At 39.1% G+C, this 22,407-nt stretch overlaps 1 protein-coding gene across 1 annotated transcript in view; it reads left to right on the forward strand.

The window, feature by feature from the left end:
- Positions 1 to 22,407, forward strand: part of Myo3a (myosin IIIA) — a 179,962-nt gene that overhangs the window by 48,387 nt on the left and 109,168 nt on the right. The window contains 2 exon segments of the mRNA XM_050152716.1: positions 3,329 to 3,484; positions 14,400 to 14,499. Of these exon segments, the coding sequence (XP_050008673.1) occupies positions 3,329 to 3,484; positions 14,400 to 14,499 (256 nt within the window).

Raw genomic sequence — 22,407 nt, forward strand, 5'->3', positions numbered from 1 at the left:
GTAATCAGTGCATCTGAAAATCCTGTTTATCAAAATCTTATGCATTTGAAATTTAGAGAACAATGTCATTTGATAGCTATTTAAAAGAAGTGATTTGTCTCTTCACAATTAGAAGTGGATCAGCCATTTAGAAAACTCACACCCACTGACGTTTTCCATGATTTTTATGGTTCTCACCTTAAAGAAAGAAGGTAAGCAATGACTCCTTGTTGTGAATGGGAGGAAGGATGATGATCTGATGTGCTAATCCACTCTGCAAATGCAGCCAGGGCACATGGCTGTTGCTGGAGTTCCTGCCAATAAATCCATGTATTCTTCTAAAGATGAGAGACTTAAACTGCAAGCTTGTACAATCACTCTGGAAATCACTATGGCAGTTTCTCAGAAAATTGGGAATCAACCTACCTCAGGACCCAGCAATACCACTCTTGGGTATATTCCCAAAGGATGTTCAATCATACCACAAGGACCTCTGTTCAATTATGTTCATAGCAGTATTTTTTGTAAAAACCAGAACCTGGAAACAGCTTAGATACCCCTCAACCGAAAAATGGATAAAGAAAATGTGGTACATTTACACAATGGAATACTACACAGTTGTAAAAAGCAATGACATCTTGAAAATTGCATGCAAATGGGTAGAACTAGAAAAAAACTATCCTGAGTGAGTAACCCAGACCCAGAAAGACGAACATGGTATGTATTCATTCATAAGAGGATACTAGCTTTAAAACAAGATAAAGAGCCTATAGTCCACTACCCCAGAGAAGCTAAATAATAAGGTGGACCCTAAGAAAAACATATATAGATTCACCTAGAAAGGAGAATAGACAAGATCGTCTGACAAAATTAGGAGCATGGGGGGAAGCGAGCGCAGAAGGGGAAGAGGAAGGGAGAATAGGATTGGGGAGGAGAACTTGAGGGAATGGAATAGTCGAGATGGAGGAAGGACAGAGATGAGAGCAAGGAAAGAGATACTTTAATTGAGGGAGTTCTTATAGGGTTAGCAAGAAACCTGAGACTAGAGAAATTCCCAGGAATACACAAAGATGACTCCGGCTAAGACCCTAAGCAATAGAGGAGAGGGTGCCCAAACTGACCTTGCCCTATAGTCAGACTGATAAATATCTTAAATATCACCATAGAACCTTCATCCAGCAACTGATGGAAACAGAGGCAGAGACACATCAGAGAACTGGACTGAGCTCCCAAAGTTCAGTTTAAGAGTGGGAGGAGTGAGAATATGAGCAAAGAAGTCAAGACCATGAGGGGGTCACCCACTGAAACAGCTTACCTGAGCTAATGGGAGCTCACCAACTTTGGCTGGACAAGAAAAGAACCAGCATAAGATCAAACTAGACCCTCTGAATGTGGGTGACAGTTGTATGGTTGATAATTTTTAAAAGTTTCCATGCCCAAGGTACCATAAGCATTTGCTCTGCATGCCATCCTATCATTCCTCAAGTCTCTGGGGAAGCCACTGATATGGCTGATATGTCCCACAGTGATCATCCTGTCTTCAAGTGTCTTTGATTCAGATGTTCAGTGGATCTCGGCTTGACTGACTCATTTCTCAGTTTCCGCCTGAGACTCACTTCCCATCTTTCCCAGGTGATTAGTATTCCATCCTGTGTGCTGTTCTGTTCCTCTCCCAGTGGTGACACTTCCAGTTTTATTGGGCTTACCGTTTCTGATGTCCTTCTGTCTAGCTGGACAATAAGCAGCCTAGAACACGGTCGCCTTCCCTGTCACTGCTACTTTTGAGTCTAGCAGAGCCAGATAGGCATCGGCTATTTGGCAAAGCCGAGCTTGAATAAAATAATCTGACACTATTCTTAGTACACACGCAAAAGTGCTATAGATGTAAAAACTGCTTCTCTCTGTTAAATCAAATGAAGCCGAAGAGCACCTGTGATAGTTTCTAGATAGCACCAACCTCATTCCATAGCATATTTTAGCATCCCTAGGGAAGGCTTTTGGTTAGCCCAATGAAATAAGTTGTCAAATTATCAACCTGGGAGAGAATCGATGACGCTGATTACTGATGGCACTGACTGAGCCAAGGACTGGGTGGCAGCTGCTGCTCCTCCTCCCCGTTGCTGTCATCCCCCTCCTTCTCCTCTTCAAACTCTTGCTCCCCCTTTCTCTTCCTCCTCCTGTTCCTCCCCCTTCCCTCCTCCTCTTCCTTTCCTTCTTGTTTTGAGGCACTGCAGTTGAATTTAGGGCCTCATGTGTCCTAAGAAAATGCTCCTCCACTGAACTACATTCCCCAGTCCTCCTTGTACTGTATTTTTTTGTTTGTATGTTTTAATTTGAGATAGTGTTTGAGTTACCCAGTATGGTCTTCAACTCTGTAGCCTGACTGAAGTCCTATGATTCTGATCCTATACCATTAGACCCAGCTTCTGTTTGCTCGTTTTTTCTTATTGATTTATTTTGATATCCACAAATAATGGTCCAATTTTTCACCATGGAGATACTATATGTCAGGGTGAAGAGATTTTAGAGCACATTGAGCCATTCATGTGGTGCTTGTATCCTTCATGAACAGTATGCTTTCAGTACAATGCATCCTACTTTGACAAGCACGAGAAAGTCACACTGACCTGGAATCTTCTCTACCAAATAATCAAGGGATTTTAGCCCTCAGTGACCACTAAAAACTGGTCACATCCTTCTTACAAATATTTGAAGACAGCTGCCAAGGCTGAATAAACATTCCATGTTTATTCAAATGCTTTTTTGTGTGTGTGATACCATTGCAGGCAAGAGCATTTAACTAGCCTTGTCCTTCCTCATGAATATTCCATTGTTGATCCTGTCCACAGGTGTGTTATTTACTCATTGAAATATCTGCCATATGACCTCCTGAAGTACCTACTGGCATGAAATCTAAGAAAATTTAATTTTCTTAGCAGCTTAACTTTCTATTGAGTTACCAGAAATCTATTGATTAAAAAGTCTTAAATGCATGGTGAAATGAAACTTAAGAGTTTATGTTAATTTTATATAAACATTAAGGCTTCCAATCTTGAATGACGTGGAAAGGAGACTTTGAAATGGAGACAGAGTTTGATTATCACTATGCGTTGCTGGGAAATGAATGAAAGTGGTATTGGGTAACCTGTGGCATCACTACAGTATGATCCCTTACAGACATGGGCATTGTTGTAAACATGTATCACGTTGCCATCTCATGTTTTTGAGATGTGTTTTGAATTGACATTGTGAGAAGCATCAAGTCTGAATAAAAGTTTTTAAAACTCTGAATGATAATTTCAAAACTCTAACTTATTTAATAGTAATATACTCCTTTTTGCTAATACAGATGCCTGACCAAAGATTATGAAAAGCGTCCGACAGTGTCGGACCTTCTGAAGCATCAATTTATTACTCAGATTGAGGGCAAAGATGCGATGCTGCAAAAACAACTAATGGAATTCATTGACGTTCATCAGTCCTTGGGAAGCACAGAGAAGGCCAGGTAACTAAGCCGTATCTTAGGTTTCAAAAGCAAAATGTCTTAAGATTCCATAAAGGTTTGCTATGCAATAGTTGCTACAATAAAAGAACTCATACGTTCTCAGCATGACTTGAATTTAATGGGATATTTGCATGGAAAGCAAATGTCTCTTGTGGAGTCCAGGTCCCATCCCCCTTACTGTTGAAAATTCTAGCAGCATTTTTAACTGACTTAATCAGAACAAAAATCAATTTATAACAGATAAATGGCGCTAGCATATATGTTGGTATTGCTTTCATTTATTTCCCGTTTTCTGCAAACTTGGGTATCTTAGATGGGAAGGGGAATGTTGGGAAATGGGATGTATATGGGAAGCATCTGTCATCAGCCAACACCTGACTTAACAAATCACCCAAAGCTTGTTCAACTGTTCTGACTGTTCATGTGTACAATGAGCACGTCTGAGATAGAGTCCCCAAACACTGGGGAACAGTTTTTACAACTGTTAAATTTGTCAGTGTTAAATGCATACTAAATTATGAAAAACCTGAATTATATCTAAGTTTTACAACTGAATATAATGTTTAAAAACATTCAGTTACCTCAGCTAATGGGCATAGATAAAAGTCACTCAGGCATAACTTGTGCTCTTCAAAACAATGCAAGTCAAGTAATAAGGAAAAGCAACTTAGTGAAATATATGAGAGCCAGGATGAAAGCAAAGGGGCTGGCTTAGTCATAGAGTAAAGCAGTCAGGACAGCCCATCGTCTTCCTCAATAATGGCTGTCTACTGAGGCCCACTCACCTGCCCCAGCATTGCCTCCAACAATCACAAACTGACTCTGAGCTTCCATTACTCCTCCAAGGTTAGGAATATCACATGACATCTTATTATTTATGGGCTGGGCTCAGGCCTGTGCTCCAGTCAAAGTGTAAGGTAGTGATCACTTGGTTCAACCCTACTGTGTCCAGAAAGAAGCAGAGCCATTTTGGAAACTTTCCTCATCTTAGAATGATATTCTGAGTGGAAATGGTGGATGGACATCCATTATATATAATATTATACATGCATATATTGTGTAATATTCTACAGAGTATTTAATTAGGTTCCTAAAATATTTTACAAAACTTGAACTTTTACCTAAAAATATTATTTGAAGTATGATTTACATTCTTTAGGAGATATAACTCAGCATTTAGTTAAATGACAACAGTTTTAAAATTAGATGTCCTTTTGTGGTATTAATCACTAGCATATTTTTAATTTTTCATATTTAAGTAATAATCAAAATTGCTTCAGTAATTTGTTTGGTGACCTCTGTATGCTCATGGTGATTAACAATGATGTGTATAAATCATTATTCTGCACATTTCGTGGAAGCAAAGGGGACTACGTACGAGGCTTTGTTTATTCATACATAGTTGTTGCTAGCCCCCGAATGCTACCTGTCTTTGTGGCACTATGTTAATTGTCCCTCTTGACCCTTAGATGAAGTTGAAGGTAGCAAATCAGACAACTTTGAGACAAATGTCAAAGGATCAACAAATGAAAGATAAACTTGGTCAGCCATTTGGTGCTACAGTGCCTGGTCTAGGCTTTCAACTATTCATCAGGTGTGGGACTTTATGCTATATAAAGTGACACTGATAGGATTTTAATTTTACAGAACAGAACAATGAGCTAAGAAAGCGGGGAAATCAATAGGAAGTAATAAAAGGCCTCCTTCAATGAGACGTAACTGATGACTCCATTTTACTTTCTGTTCCCTAGGCAAGCTAATTCTTCTCTAGAGGCGTTGACAGTCATAGTGGGGCTCAGTCACCTTGTGGAACACTTGCTGTCCTCGTTAGCTGATGGAACTTTCAAATGCTATTCTAGTAGTTCTTACAACTACTGTTTGGTTCTGTTTGGTTCCCTTCTCCATGAGAATGTCTCCGGAAACTTCAAACTCAACATCTCAAAACTTGAACCTTTGAAACGCCATCCCACATTACTTCCTTGTCCCATAATGACACTGCCCTCATCTATTATGACAACCCAGGGTTATCTCAATAGACCCCTGTTCTCTCCTTCCACTTTCCATTTTCAGTCAAAAGCACGGTGCAGTTCTGGCAACAGATTTTAACAGGAAGATCTGATGGACTCTCCAGTAGATAGATAGGACATGCACATAAATAGCCATTATGCAAAATTGCAAACTTCAACTCCATAAAAGTGATCTAAATTATGTGTTTAATATGTCCAAAAGATGCAGGGTTATTTTTTCCTGGCAGAGACAGGAGAGCTTAGAGTAGGAACTGCAAGGGATAAACTGGCTTGGTCTTGTAAAATGAACTTCATATGACTTGAACAAAATTACAAGAGTAAGATTGCCCACAAGCAGCCATATACTTATGCTCTGATGCTCTGAGTAGGATTTGAGGGCTGCAGAGACCAGACAGCACTGAAATTTGAAGAGGATGGACCTGCATCTTTCACAGCAGAAGGCAGTGGCCCATCCCAGCACACAAATCTTGTGTGTGTGTTCTGCTAGGCAGCAGTCTTTCTTTGGTTCCAAAAGTGAATATCGCCTACCCCAAGACAGACTTTGATGTGATTTCACAGGCATCTTTTTTGTTAACTGTAAGGGTGATTGTTTTTCTTCTTGTGTTTCTTTCTGACCTTAAGTTATTGCTATTTCTGGAGGCAGGGGAACTTAGTCCCTACTATGTCCATCTAACATCTGTATTTAAGTGTCTTTGTCTGGGACTTGACCTCTTACCTACCATCCCTGTAAACTGTGGTGGCTGCAACCCTTGTAGATGTCCAATTCTCATTAAAGACACTTGTGTCCCAGGCCCTGGCTTCAGCCATGGTGGCATCCCCATCCTCTATTAAGATTCATAGCAGTCAAACTAGGCCCCCAGACAGTCATGTTTCTCTTCACCCAGCTATGGTGTGCATTAATTCTATGACTTTGAAAATGAGTTAAGAACTATGGGTATCTCAAATTAGTAAAGATTTAAGAAAATACAAGCTTGAGATCAAGATAGCCCAGAGCAAGCTTTTATTCAACTAGGAATCTGTCAACTTCATTGCTATGACTAGATCTAGTACCTAGTCTAGAACAATAATAGACAAGATAAAACAGTTCACAGAAAGGCAGTTCTGGTATTAACAAAGGCTGGTGTTGAATATTAAGTGTTAAGAGGATAATAAATTACTGTTGGTCCTCATGTATAGTTAGCAAGCTGTGAAGAGAAGTTAGCAACTAGTGTATGCATATTTTAAAACTAGAAAACTCTCAATTTATATATACATATATGGTATAGGTGTGGGTTCTCTTAAATTGTTTGGAGTTGAGCAGCCGCATAAAGTTCTCTTGGAGAGATCCTAAGCAACACTAGATAAAGGAATTGGAACAGGCAGGGAGAGGAGACATCCGACATGAACCTGAAAAGCTGTGAGCACTGTAATTTCATGATTCCTCAACTGTCTGGCGAGCGTTCCCACCATCTGCATCTATGTAGATCACTGCTAGAGAAAACCGAGTGCAGGGGACGTAAGCTCACACAACAGATGCCACAGTACGGAGGCACTGGATGCAGATGGCCAGTGCCTTAAGATCTCTGTCTGAGTCCACAACACCGTTTGAATTTCCAAAGAATCATCCTATAAGCTTAGGTTATTATTTCTGTAAATCTGGTTTTCATGTGGTTCCTTCTTTTGAGATCTAGAGAAAATGCATCCTGCTCAAGCCACACTTCAGCATGACCTCACAGTCTGGTGCTTTTTATGAGTGTCTGCCTTCTTTACCAGGACATTCACAGGGAATCAATTATAGGGGTCTTCACAGGCAACAAAGTCCTTGGACACGCAACTCACTTATGTAATAAGAAATCTATGTACCACCTCCTATACATTTAAATAAACTCTATGTTCTAATACATATAAATACTAACTACTGGTTGTTATAATATATCCATTAAGAAATGATTACATGGAAAACAAGTTCTGTGCAAATGCCATTTTACAAAATATTTTCAGTTTGGATTGATTGAATCTATGAATTCAAAACCTGTGTCTATAAAGAGCCATTTATATGTGGGGGTTACATATACATGGTACACATGATGCATTATATATAAAACAAGCTATATATGTAATGTATCACCTAGGCTGTTCAACTGTAATGTTGGTGGTATTCCCAAACCATGGATGGTAGTGTAATGCCTTGTGTTTATTCACATAGGGTAGAAGGTAGTTGTGTATTCTGTCAGGGCATGATGAATTTAACATGCCAAGTATTAATGTAGAGCAGGCAGTCTGATACAAGTAGTCTGTACTTTGAGGAAGGAGATTCACATTGGAGATGACTGAGTCACTTGTTAAAGTGTTTGATGGCATAGCATTGAATGAGCTTACTGAGTGGCTGTCAGTGAAGACTGGAGGTGGTATTCTTGGAGAAACCCATGCTTGGAGACAAGAAGATGAACCAGAGCTGGGAAATGGAGGAGTGTGTTTTTCAGAGGAGAACCTAAGAGAAATTTGGTCTTTCACAAATCATGAAAGTCTTAATAGAAGAGAAAAGTTGCCTTTGCCAATAGTGACAAACATGAAGTTTTCTAATAATTCTGGCAAGCACCACTTCATCAGAATGGGGAGAAACAAAGGAAAATAATGAGATAAAGATACAGGAATGTGGACTTGCCTAGAAGAGAGCTATCGAGGGATGAGAAGGAGGAGAAGCTGGAAAGAAGAGGATCCAAGGAGACAGCTTTTATAAGTAGAGGTCCTGGAGCACTGGATGCTGATGGAAGGACTAGGCTAGCCAAACCCGGGGGAGGAGATGTCAGAGCAGGACTGGGCTAGCCAAACCCAGGAGAGGAGATGGTCAGAACAGGACTGGGCTAGCCAAACCCAGGAGAGGAGATGGTCAGAAGGACGGGGCTAGCCAAACCCAGGAGAGGAGATGGTCAGAAGGACGGGGCTAGCCAAACCCAGGAGAGGAGATGGTCAGAGAAGGACTGGACAAACCCAGGAGAGGGGATGGTTAGAGCAGGGAGTTGAGGAAGCAAGCACACAGCTAAAGACTTGACCATACTCAAGGTAGGGCAAGTTCCTCCATTGGCACCAGAAAGATGTAAACAGTAACTTTACAAAAACAATGAGATAATTAATTTCTTGGTTGTAATTTTCAATGAAATATGAAGTACGGTTAATCTGGGGGTTCCAGTTTTCATGCTTTTATACATACCTTTCCAACCACATCCTCCCTTCAGCCCAGCTACAAGTTTGATGAACATATATTTATCTCTTCATACCAGATGGAAGTTCATCTGTGAAGAAATATTAGGTCTCTGTGAATGGAGAGGGCAGTTAAAACTTTAGTAGAGAGGGGGCAATTACACCATCCATTACTCTGCTTGTCAGGTTGCTCTAGAATCCAGCTAGGCTGGTGTTGTGTTCTTTTCCACCAACACACTGAAGCCAAAGGAAGCAGAGGAGTGAAAAACCAGTCTTCCGGGGCACCACAGCGGGAGTCTGAGTCCCATTGGCACTAAATGTTGTCTCTGTTACTGAAATGTGAAGATGGATAAAGAAACCAACACAAAAGCGTTGATAAGATTTCTGTTTGACAAGGATTGCTCTTCTACCCCAGTGGCTCCCAGATCACCTTAGATGATAGAAGTTGCTATTTACATGAGTATTTTTAACCAAACTGAAAGCAAACAAAGCTGTTCCTTTACAGACATGCCGCTAAATAGTAAAGATGAAATTTAACTTCAGGGCATCAGGAGTTATTTCATTTTTCAGTGTGTAAGACTGAAATACACATGGAACTATAATAACTACCCCTGAGGGTGTCGGTGACCTTTGACAGCATGAAGGAATTATTTATAGTCTGGAGCCATGTCTCTCCAGTATTACAGAGTAAATGGGAAGTAAGGTCTGGTTCACAAGATGTACTTTTCACAAGAGGATGGAAGTCTTACAGAAGGAGTTTGGCTCTGCTTCCTGAGCCTTAAAGAAAACAAACATTTAATAAAGTAACAAGAATGTCAACCAGTTCTATGAAACAGGTCCAGAAGAAAAAAGATATTAAAAGTATAAAATCATCCTGAAATATACAGTTACCTTCTATTTGAGTATTTAAATTGTTCATGAAAAAGAATTTTTTATTTTTTTTTATTTTTTTAATATAATTTTTTATTGAAAAAAAAATTTCCGCCTCCTCCCCGCCTCCCATTTTCCTCCCCGTCTCCCTTTTCCCCCCTCCTCCCTCTCCTCTCCCCCTCCCCCCACTCCTCTCCCCCTCCCTCTCCAGTCTGAGGGGCAGTCAGGGTTCCCTGCCCTGTGGAAAGTTCAAAGTCCTCCCCGCTCCATCCTGGTCTAGGAAGGTGGACATCCAGTATTCCCATAATGAACATTTACTATAAGAAAAATACTCACCTGTTTTCCCAAGAAATATATTTGGTCCCTCGCCATACACAAGAATCTGTCAAGGAGGATGTGGGATTATCAGTCAGAAATTATAACAAAACAACTCTGTTGGTAGGGCTTAAGTGCCTATGGGAAGCTTCAAACAATGTATATAATAGATGAGATAATACACACACTAATTTTTAATTGATTTTTATTGAGTTCTATATTTAAAAGAAAAAAATAGGAGTAAGAAGAACTGAGTGTCCTACAGGTGGGGAGCATGATGCCAGTGTTAAAAGTGGTCAGGTTGGACCTTTTCTCCTAGAATGGTATATGTCATATGACTCTATCTGGGCAGCAGAAAGTCATAGCAGAGCCACTGATGCAAGAGTGTTCTGGGTGTTAGAGATGTTGCAGCATGGAGCCACAGGGCTAGAGTACAGTGCATAGGGGGACTGTTAAGATTGGGAGCCTAGGCAGTTTGGATGCTCACCTTACTAGACCTGGATGGAGGTGGGTGGTCCTCGGACTTCCCACAGGGCGGGGAACCCTGGTTGCTCTTTGGGCTGACGAGGGAGGGGGACTTAATTGGGGGAGGGGGAGGGAAAGGGGAGGCGGCAGGGGGGAAGAGACAGAAATCTTTAATAAAGAAAGAAAGAAAGAAAAAAAGATTGAAGATAGATAACTTTGAAAGAGAGCAAGGAGGACCATATGAAAAGGCTTGGAGAGAGGGAATGGAAGGACTGATAGTGTAATTATATTATAATCTCAATAATAAAAGAAATAAGAAAAAAACGATAGAAGGCAGGAGGAACAATGGAGTAGGGTTGGAGTCAGGCATAGGAACTTTTCTTTGTGTGACAACTAAGAATACTGACCTGAGTGGCATTTTTGACTCTTGTTTCAAAAGACTACCCTCATTGTTTGCAGTAATTCAGACACACTAGTAAAGAAGATGTCTTACAAGTCAACCATATCCTGATCCCCTTGAACTTACAAGCACAGAGTAACAGTTATCTCTGCTAGTTTTCTTGTCATTGTCCCCAATACGTTCACAAACACAACTTCTTTAAAAACTTGCACCATTAAGCTTCCAGTTTAATATGTAAGAGTGCTCAGAGTCATCTCTCTACCTAGCAGCTAGCTAGAAGGCAACAGCCAAAACAGTCACCAATTCTTGAGTCTATCACAGATTATAAGGTGACTGCCACCTGCAGACTTCCACAGACAAGCAGGCCAATGAGGAGAAGTTCTTCTAACTGAGCAGGAACCTGTGAATAGATGCCTCTTCTAGAAGTGGACTGGGGTAAGTGGGTCAGCATTCGATGAATTTTTGGAAACCCCACTTGGGTGAGTTGGTGAGTTTTAAACAATGGGGATCATAGTCCCAGGAAACTCCCACACTTCTGTTTCACTTCTAGAAGATCAAACAGGTTCTCAGGTAAATACTGGAAAACTTCAGAGGGAGAGAAAAACGAGTTCAAGAGAATGTATTTGCCAAAGTCTGGGCCCTTGAGACTTGGGATCTTCAAGCCTCACCAACCTGAAGAAAGGGAAATAATCAAACTCCTACCCCTCTCCAGTCATCCTGTTCTCCCAAGAACTGGAGGAGAGTGGAGAAGTAAGAGAATCATAAGTGCTTGCTAAATTCCCAGGGCAGATGCCCTAGTTCATTCGGAGGCTCAGATTGGATCAGCACAGAGGACCACTGCATGCTTTGATTCCCCCACCCTCCCTCCATGCTAACAAAGGCAAGTTCCTGGCTGTTCTTTTTGTGTAATGCATCATATCTGGCTATCAAGAAAAACAAATACCAGACCTAAGTGAAAGGGAAACACACATACAGTGACAACCAAGCTGGATGAAACAGAACAAGCATTAGAGCAGCCTCTGAGATGGTAGGCAGATTGAGATCAAGAGCTTGTAACACTGAATGCCTGAAACAGAAACAAGTATCTAAAATCCAGTCATCTAAGCTTCTACAATAGACAACTACAAAGGCAAACTAATATTAAAGTGTGCTGAAGAGAATACATGATTACAAAGTACTGCAGAAATCAGTGACATTGAAAACAGGATATGCACAAAACCAAAGGCTGATAATTCAGAACAATTAATAAAATTGTTGCACCCCTATCCGGAATAAGGGGGGGTGCAAGATTATTTTTACTTTTATCAGAAAGGAAAGGAAAAGGGAAGACATTGCTATAGATCCCCTTGGCATGAACAGCACAAAAGGAAAGAAAGAAAGAGAGAGAGAGAGAGAGAGAGAGAGAGAGAGAGAGAGAGAGGGAGGGAGGGAGGGAGGGAGGGAGGGAGGGAGGGAGGGAGGGAGGAAGGAAGGAAGGAAGGAAGGAAGGAAGGAAGGAAGGAAGGAAGGAAGGAAGCTGAAGAACTTGGTTTCAACCAGGGATGTTAAGTTTGCTTTAACATATGCAAATCAACAAATGTAATACACATATAAACAGACATAAAAAAATCATGCAACCATCCCAACAGATGCAGATAAGGGCCTTTGGCAAAACTCAACATCATTTCATGACAAAAATCCAGAAGAACATAGGAAAGATAGGACCATCCCTCAGTGTGACAAAGGATATGTACAACAAACCTACAGCCAACATTATTCTAAGTGGGAAAATGTGACAGATCAGTGTACACTAAAATGGCTTGATGCTGGGGACATTATATTGACCAGAACTATAAATAGTCATGGTTGAGGAGATACTCAATAATTCAAGAAAACTGAAACATTTGGATCATCTTGTGAAAAACTAGGTATTCATTTTTAAAATACTCAGTAGGATACCTTGTTGTTTAGAAAACATTTGTGACATTTGTCTACTTAAACAACAGAACATTCAGTTTACTTCAGCAAGCACACTATCAGGTTAAAGGTAGGGATAAAAACTCAAGCCACCAGTTATCTTCCACAGCTTTGACTCCACAGACAGGAGTGTGCATGAAACTAAGTCTTCACTCTGTGGTAGAAATTATGACATATATCCACTTAACTAAATGTGAGAACTCCACTTATGTATTCTGTCAAGTCCTCTAATGACTCCACAGGGTGGGTGTATCTAGGCCTACCTTTGAAGTGGAATTTTCCCATGCACTGAAGGGAAACAGTTCCAGGCAGAGAAAACAGAGAAGGTGTGATACAGAGTCTTTAAAATACCTAGCCTGTTGAGGGATGCTCTGCCCAGAGACTAGCAGTGATACTAAAAGTGCTGCAATATTGCCAAGGCCGTGAGTTCCATGCCAGGAAATGTTTAAGTTTTTCTATAGACAAGTAAGCACCATCTGGGATTCCTAAGCATTGTAACCACATTTTGCCTAAATTTTTGACAGCCAGTACCAAAAGCATCACAGACAATGACTTCACAGAAAGGCAGCCTGGGACTGGGCCAGCTAAATATCGACCTCTCTGCTCTTCGCCAGCTGCTCCCTCTCATTCTCCAGCAACAGTTTTTATGCTAAATGGACTCCTAGTGATAGATGAGAAATCTAGAGGCTGTCCTCAGTTAAAAGGATAATTGGACTTCTTTTTCCATTTTTAAAAGAATATATCAAAACAAATTAATCTTTTTAGATAATAGGGGAATATATAAGATGATACTTGCTTGATTCAGCAAATGTGGAGAAAAACTGCACAATCCTGCCAGGGGAGTCAGGAAGTATCCTGCATAATTTCCTTTCTGTTGACCAATTAAGTAACTGTTGGTTTCCCCAGAAATAGAAGTGCCACTATTGCACCCTCAGGCTTATCTTGACATGCTGGCCATTGTTGTGGATTATGGGCATTATAACTAGATGGAACTATTAATTGCTTTCCTTCCTAAGCAGCTTGCATAGAACCTCCTGGATCTACAAAATACCACTGAGCTTGATTTGTGATGAATAATTATTGTCTGGCACAGGATTTAACTGTTAAGTGTGGCTATTATACCCAATGACAACCAATTGGAGAAAATTAATTTTTCCTTTGCTAGAAGGTGACAATTTCAGATAGCTTCTTGTTTGGGGGTGGGAGATGTGGAGCCAAAACTGAAATAAGTTTTCTAAATACTCACTTAATATTTCAAAATTTTGTGATGTTAAAATTTGAAAATGACCATACTTATACCACCAGTGGTCTAGAATTACATCAGAAAAAAAATCAGACACCAAGTGAATTCAGTAATTCATCGTTCTGTAATAGTTTCAATCACATGTAAAAATGTCAATGAGGCCTCATATTTTTGACAAATATACATCCTTTCTTTCCCATTTCAAATGACTCAAGAAGGGTTCATGATAGAAATGATGACCCTTCGATTATTTGTAAGGCACTGTAAGTGTAATGTGTTATGTTTTCCTAATGCAGAGGAGAAACTAAAGATCAAGTATGTGACGGTCTTTTCTAGTAAACTTTCTCTCGGTCTATAAACAGCAGAGAAAAGCTTTTTGGCTCTATGATGTGTATCTAAAACTTACTTCCTCACTGATTAGCAATATGTTCCTAAATCAGCAATGTATTTTCTTTACAGACATGAACGTATTCATACCAAGAAAGGTAACTTAAACAGGTCGCTCATTTCCAATCTGAAGGATGTAGATGACTTAGCAACCCTAGATGTTCTGGATGAGGTAAGAATTGAGTTTAATTAAATTTAAACATTCTAACATTTTTTTTACAAAGTTTAGAATGTTTAATGTATTTTATATGTATGAGTGTTTTGCATGTTGTATGTCTATGCACTGTATGCATGCCTGATGTACAGACATGGACAGAAGGAGGACAGAAGAGAGAATAGGTTTCCCTGGAACTGGAGTTATGGGTGGATATGAGTTTCCATGTGGGTACAGGGAACTGAACCTGGGTCCACTGTGAGAGCAACAAGGGCTCTAAATTGCTGAGCCATCTCTCCATCCTTCTAGATTTTTTTTTAGAACTGATGTGTAAAAGGGTTCTTTAAATATCATCTGTAAATATCATTTGTGTTCTCTCCTCCCCCGCCGTGTTTGTGTGTATACATGCATATGTGTGTGCACATGCATGTGTGTGTGTTTCTTTCTGTGTATATCTTTCTGTTTTGTTTTTGTTTTTTTTGTGTTTTTTTTTTTTTGTTTTTTGGTTTTTTTTTTTCTTTTTGAGGGAGGGTCTTCCTACCTAGCCATGGTTGACTTGGAACTCACTATGTAGCTCAGGCTGCCCTCACCCTCACATCAACCCTCTTGTCCCTGACCCCTGCAGTGTGTTGAGATCGTAGATAAGAGCCAACATGTCTAGTTCATGTCCTACCCACATGAAACACAGAAGGAGTGATACTCAAGGAGGATCAGATTAAGAGTCCTTTAATTACTGGCCGTCGAGAACAGGCTTATACCAAAGACTCTTTACACTGGAGAGAGGCAGGGTAGGGTTTAGAAAACCCCAGACCAAATGGCATCATTACAGAGGTGGCCAGATGGTAGAAGTTTGAAAAACTGCTCTTAACAAAGGTTTCAAAGGCTCAGTTGGCTAAAGCAAAGACTTTCTTTGTTATTATTTTATTGAGTTATGTATTTTTCTCTGCTCCCTGCCCTTCCTCTACCCTCCCCTCGTACCATCTCCCATGGTCCCCATGCTCCCAATTTACTCAAAGATCCTGTCTTTTTCTACTTCCCATGTACATTAGATTCATGTATGTTTCTCTTAGGGTCCTCACTGTTGTCTAGGTTCTCTGGGATTGTGAATTGTAGGCTGGATTTTCTTTATGTCTAAAAGCCACTTGTGAGTGAGTACATACGATATTTATCTTTCTGGGTCTGGGTCACCTCACTCAGTATGATGTTTTCTAGATCCATCCATTTGCCTGGATATTTCAAGATGTCATTATTTTTTTCAGCTGTGTACTACTCCATAGTTAGTGTAAATGTACCACATTTTCCTTACCTATTCTTCAGTCAAGGGGCATTTAGGTTGTTTCCAGGTTCTGGCTATGACAAATAATGCTGTTGTGAACATAGTTGAGCACATGTCCATGTGGTATGGTTGAGCATCCTTTGGGTATATCCTTTGGGGATCTTGAGGTAGGTTGTTTTCAAATTTTCTAAGAAATTGCCATATTGAAATCCAAATTGGCAGTACCAGTTTGCACTCCCACCAACAATGGAGGAGTGCTACCTACACCCACATCCTCTCTAACATAAGTTGTCATAAGAGTTTCTGATCTTGGCCATTCTTACAGGTGTAAGATGAAATCTTAGAGTAGATATTTCTCTGATGGCGAAGAATGTTGAGCATTTCTTTAAATGTCTTTCAGCCATTTTAAATACTTCTGTTGAGAGTTCTCTGTTTAGGTCTGTAATCTATTTTTTTAATTTGATTATTTGTTCTTTTGATGACCAATTTTTTGAGTTCTTTGTATATTTTGGAGATCAGCCTTCTGTCCAATGTGGGGTTGATGAAGATATTTTCCTATTCTGTAGGGTGCCATTTTAACATGTTGACTGTGTCCTTTGATTTATAGAAGCTTTTCAGTTTCAGGAGGTCCCATTTATTGTTTCTCTCAATGTCTGTGCTACTGGGGTTATATTTAGGAAGTGATCTCCTGTGCCAATGTGTTCAAGTGTACTTCCCACTTTCTCTTCTATGAGGTCCAGTATGGTTGGTTTTATGTTGAGGTCTTTGATCCATTTGGACTTGAATTGTGCATGGTGATAAATATGGATCTATTTTCATTCTTCTACATGTTGATATCCAGTTATGCCAGCACCATTTGTTGAATATGCTTTCTTTTTTCCATTTTATATTTTTTGCTTCTTTGTCAAAAACTCAGGTGTTCATAGGTGTGTGAAATGATATCTGGGTCTTCGATTCAGTTCCACTGGTCTTCCTGTTTGTTTTTATGCCAATACCAGACTGGTTTCAGTACTGTAGCTCTGTAGCAGAGTTTAAAATCAGGAATTGTGATGCCTCCAGAAGTTTCTTTCTTGTATAGGATTGTTTTGGCTATCCTGTGTTTTTTATTTTTCCATATGAAGTTCTGTTCTTTCAAGGTTTGTGAAGAATTTTACCAGGATTTTGATGAGCATTGCATTGAATCTGTAGATTGATTTTGCTAAGATTGCCATTTTTACTGTGTTTATTCTACCTACCCAAGAGCGTTAGAGATCTTTCCATTTTTTTTTTTTTTTGGTGTCTTCTTCAATTTCTTTCTTAAAAAATTTAAAGTTCTTGTCATATAGGTCTTCCACTTCTTTGGTTAGAGTTACTGCAAGATATTTTATGTCATTTGTGGTTATTGTGAAGTGTGATGTTTCTCTGATTTCTTTCTCCACACATGTATCATCTGTGTACAGGAGGGCTACTGATTTTGGGGGGTTTTCTTGTATCCTGCTACATTACTGAAGGTGTTCATGAGTTGTAGAAGTTCCTTGGTAGAATTTTTGAGGTCACTTATGTAAACTATCATATCATCAATAAATAGTGAGAGTTTGACTTTTTTCCAATTTGTATCCCCTTGGTCTCCTTTTGTTGTCTTATTGCTCTAGCTAGAACATCAAGTACTATACTGAATAGATATGGAGAAAGTGGACAACCTTGTCTTGTTCCTGATTCTTGTGGGATTGCTTTGAGAATCTCTCCATTTAGTTTGATGCTGGCTGTTGGCTTGCTGTTATTGCCTTTATTATGTTTAGGTATGTTCCTTGTATTCCTGCTCTCTCAAAGACCTTTATCATGAAGGGATTTTGTGTTTTGTCGAAGGCTTTTTCAGCATCTAATGAGATGATCATGTGGGTTTTTGCTTTCAGTTTGTTTATATTGTGGATTAAATTGACAAATTTTTGTATGTTGAACCATCCCAGCATCTCTGGGATGAAGCCTACTTGATCATAATGGATAATTTTTCTAATGTGTTCTTAGATTCAGTTTGCCAGTATTTTATTGAGTATTTTTTTCATTAATGTTCTGAGTGAGATTGGTCTGTAATTCTCTTTCTTAGTAATATTTTTGTGTGGCTATGGTATAAGGATAATTGTAGCCTCATAAAAAGAGTTTGACAATGGTCCTGTTTCTACTGTGTGGAACAATTTGAGGATTGTTGATATTAGTTCTTTGAAAATCTTGTAGAAATCTGTGCTGAAACCTGGCTCTGGACTTCTTTTTGGTTGAGATACTTTTGATGACTGTTTCTATTTCTTTAGTAGTTATAGGTATATTTAATTTGCTTATTTGGTCTTGATTTAATTATAGTAAGTGATATTTTTCCAGATAATTGTCCATTTCCTTTATGTTTTCCAATTTTGTGTAGTACAGGTTTTCAAAATATGACCTGATGATTCTCTGCATTTCCTCCATGTCTGTTGTTATGTCCCCCTTCTCCATTTCTGACTTTCTTAATTTGGATATTCTCTCTCTGCCTTTTGGTTAGTTTGGATAAAGGTTTGTCTATTTTGTTGTTGTTTTTTTTTTTCAAAGAACCAACTTTTTGTCTCAGTGATTCTTTGTATTGTTTTCTTTGTTTCTATTTTATTGATTTCAGCTCTCAATAGGATTATTTCTTGCCTTCTAGTTCTTCTGGCTGAATTTGCTTCTTTTTGTTCTGGAATTGTCAGGTGTTCTGTTAACTCACTAGTGTCAGATTTTTTTTCAGCTTTTATGTAGGCATTTAGTGTTATGAACTTTCCTCTTAACACTGCTTTCATTGTGTTCCATAAATTTGGGATTGTTGTGTGGTCGTTTTCATTGACTTGTAAGAAGTATTTGACTTCTTCCTTGACCCATTGACGATTTAGGTGAGCACTGTTTAATTTCCATGTGTTTGTGGGCTTTTTAAAATTATTTTTGCTTTTGAATTCCAATTTTAAACTATGGTAATCCAATAAGATACATGGGGTTATTCTAATTTTTTGTTATCTGTTGAGGTTTTCTTTGTTACCTAGTACATGGTCAATTTTTGAGAAGGTTCCATGAGGTGCTGAGAAGGTACGTTCTTTTATGTTTGCTTGGAATGTTCTATAAATGCCTGTTAAGCCCATTTGAGCCATTACATCTGTTAGTTCCCTTATTTCTCTGTTAAGTTTCTGTCTGATAGACCTGTCCAGTGGTGAGAGTGGGATGTTGAAGTCTCGAACTATTAGTGTGTGGGGTTTAATGTGTGATTTAAATTTTAGTAGTGTTTCTTTTACATATGAAAGTGTCCTTGTATTTGGGGCACATACATTCAGTATTGAGATTTTCTCTTGATGAATATTTCCTGTGAATATGAAATGCCCTTCTTTGTCTTTATATTGGTTTTAGTTTGAAGTCTATTTTGTTAGATATTAGGATAGCTAAACCAGCTTGTTTCTTAGGTCTGTTTGACTGGAAAATTTTTCCCCAACCCTTTAGTCTGAGACGATGTCTTCTTTGACATTGAGGTGTGTTTATGTATGCAATAGAAGGATGGATTCTGTTTTTGTATCTTATCTGTTAGCCTGTGTCTCTTCATAGGTGAGTTGAGTCCATTTATATTAAAAAATTTTAATGACCAGTGATTGCTAGTTCCTGTTACTTTAGTTTTCATTGTTGGTGATGTTATTGTATATGTTTTTCCCGTGATTGGGATTTGTTGCTGTGAGACCATCTATTGTCTGTGTTTTTGTGGCGGTAGCTAACTTCCTTGGGTTTGAGTTTTCCTTCTAGCACTTTATGTAGGGCTAGGTTTGTGGCTAGGTATTGGCTACATCTGTTTCTGTCATGAAATATCTAATTTTGTCTATTTATGGTGATTGAAAGTTTTGCTGCGTATAATAGTCTGAGCTGACACCAGGTCTCTTAATGTCTGCATAATGCTTGACCAGGACTCTCTGGCTTTCATTGCTTCCATTGTGAAGTCAGGTATAATTCTGATACATCTGCCTTTATATGTTACTTGGTCTTTTCCTTTGCAGTTCTTAATATTCTTTCTTTATTCTGTATATTTAGTGTTTTCATTATTATATGGCTAGGGGACTTTTTTTGATCTGCTCTCGTTAGTGTTCTGTAAGCTGCTTGTATCTTCATATGTATATTTTTCTTTAGGTTGAGAAGGTTTTCTTCTATAATTTTGTTGAATATACTTTATGTACTCTTGAGTTGGACTTCTTCTATACCTATTATTCTTACGTTTTGTCTTTTCATGGTGTCCCATATTTCCTGGATATTTTGTGCTAAACTTTTGGTAGATTTAATGTTTTCTTTGACCAATGAATCTATTTCCTGTATTTTATCTTCAGTGCTTGAGATTCTCTCTTCCATCTCTTGTATTCTGCTGTTTAAGCTTGAATTCGTATTTCCTGATCATTTTCTTGTAATTTCTGTTTCTATCATTCACTCGGTTTATGTTTTCTTTATTGTCTCTATTTCAGTTTTTAAATCTTGAGTCATTTCTTTCATCTGTTTGATTGCTTTTTCTTGGTTTTCATTGGGGGGGTTGTTGATTCTTCAAAGTTTTTTTTGCTTGTCTTTTTTTCCATTTCTTTGAGGGAATTTTTCAATTCCTCTTTAAACATTCTCCTAATTTTTTAAGTTATTTTCTTCTGTTTCATCTGTATTTGGGTATTCAAATCTTGTTGTTTTGGGCCACTAGGTTTTGTTGGTATTGTTTTACTCTGTGTGGTATTGAGTGTGTTCTTACCTTGTCTACCCATCTTTTCTTCTGATTCGTAGAGTTGTGGTTGTATCTCTAGTGATCAGTCTTCCAGGTACCAGTGGATCCAAAACTCAGATGGTTACACCTTGTGGTTTAGTAAGGGTCACAGTTCCAGTCACTCAGGGGTCATTTGGTATTCCTGGAGGTTGCTTAGCACTCCTGGGGGTTACTCTGCACCTCTGAGTGCTCATTTAGTCCTGGTCCCACAGAAGTTGCTTGCTTGGGGCTGCTCGCACTGAGGTTGCTGCCTTGGGCATGCTCTGACAGAGGTTGCTGGCTCAGGCCTGCTCCAGAGGAGGTTACTGGCTAGGGCCTGCTACCTTGGAAGCAAAGACTTTCTGAACCTTCAGGTGCTGCTCACTAGAATGTTCTGTTCATCAAGGTATGGTTATCTGCTCTGGGAAAGGTCAGGTGAAGGGCACAAAATGGAGTCAACTAAAACAAAATAGGATTCCCTTGGTCAGTTTAGTTCATACTTTATCTCTTCTTATCTCTCCTGTTGAAATACGAGCGGTGGGGCTGCGTCCCCAGCACCCCAGCCGCCTGCTAGCTTATGCCCGAAATAACAACACACAAACTGTATTCATTTAAAGACTGCTTGGCCCATTTCTATCTAGCCTCTTCTAGGCTAATTCTCACATATTAATTTAGCCCATTTCTAATAATGTGTGTAAGTACCCCAAGGTGCGCTTACCGGGAAGATTCTAGCCTACGTCCATCCTGGGTCTGAGCTGCCTGGGAGAGCGGAGCCTGGCATCTCTGCTCCAGAGAGCAGCGCTGTCAAGTCTCTCTGGGAGCAGAGCAGAGTCTAGTTGGGTGTGGTTGTACTCACCTTTAATCCCAACACTTGGGAGGCAGAAGGAGATTGACCTCTGTGACTTCAAGATATGGTAGCACACGCCTTTATCCTAGAAGGCGGAGACAAACAGATCTCTGTGAGTTCAAGGTGTAGTAGCATACACCTTTAATCCAAATGCCTGGGAGGCAGAGACACACAGATCTCTGAGAGGTCAAGGACAGCTTGATCTACAGAGTTATTCCAGGACAAAGATACAGAGAATATAAAAGTAAAAATAAACAAAATGGAGGTTAAAATAAAGTGTACAAAGATAGAAAATACACAGAGAATCTTGATACTGTATGCTATTATGCTCTCTTTAAATTGTTTGAATGCTGAGGAAGGAGCAACAGCTGCCAAAAGATATTTGTTTATAAATGCTGCTGAACTAATCCAACGTAGAGATTTTGATGCCTTGACTTTGAAACTTGGATCTAAGGACATGATGCTTTCGAAAGGAGTTTCCTATTTTGTTTTCACAGAGGATGAGACCCTGTTCATTTCTTCTATTCCGATATGGTATGATGGACCACGCCCTCCTGAAGAGTTGCTGTAAACATCTTCAGAAAATTGCTTTGCTCAACTGCCAAATGAGATGAAACTAGCACACAGGTTATACTATGAAAGACCTAATTAACGACGCCCCCATTCAGCAGGAAGCAGTCTGGAGAGAAAAAACTGCGCCCATGTTCCCAAATATGGTTTATAAACGTTCTTTTACATTTAAAGGGGGATATGATATAGATATGAATAGTTTGCATTAGTATAGATTTTGCTCTATTGATAGAGATTTAAGGTCAGTTTTGTTATATGTATACGTATTTCTGATCTTGATTAAGGTATTGTGATTGTGTAGTTCATTTAAAATTGCAATGTATAATTAGGATATATAGGTTGTTGATCAATAATAATCAAGCTTATAGTCATGTTAGTTAGATTTTCTAGATATATAGAGATATATTTCAGTTAGATAGACATTCTTCATATCTTTCAAAGGCTACATAATATGGCATTTAAATGTTTTAATAACTTAGGACTTTTCATGACAATGAGACACTC

This window comes from Alexandromys fortis, unplaced genomic scaffold (genome assembly GCF_014885135.2).
Source record: "Alexandromys fortis isolate MF-2015 unplaced genomic scaffold, M_Fortis_MF-2015_v1.1 scaffold_54, whole genome shotgun sequence".
NCBI classification, from domain to species: domain Eukaryota; kingdom Metazoa; phylum Chordata; class Mammalia; order Rodentia; family Cricetidae; genus Alexandromys; species Alexandromys fortis.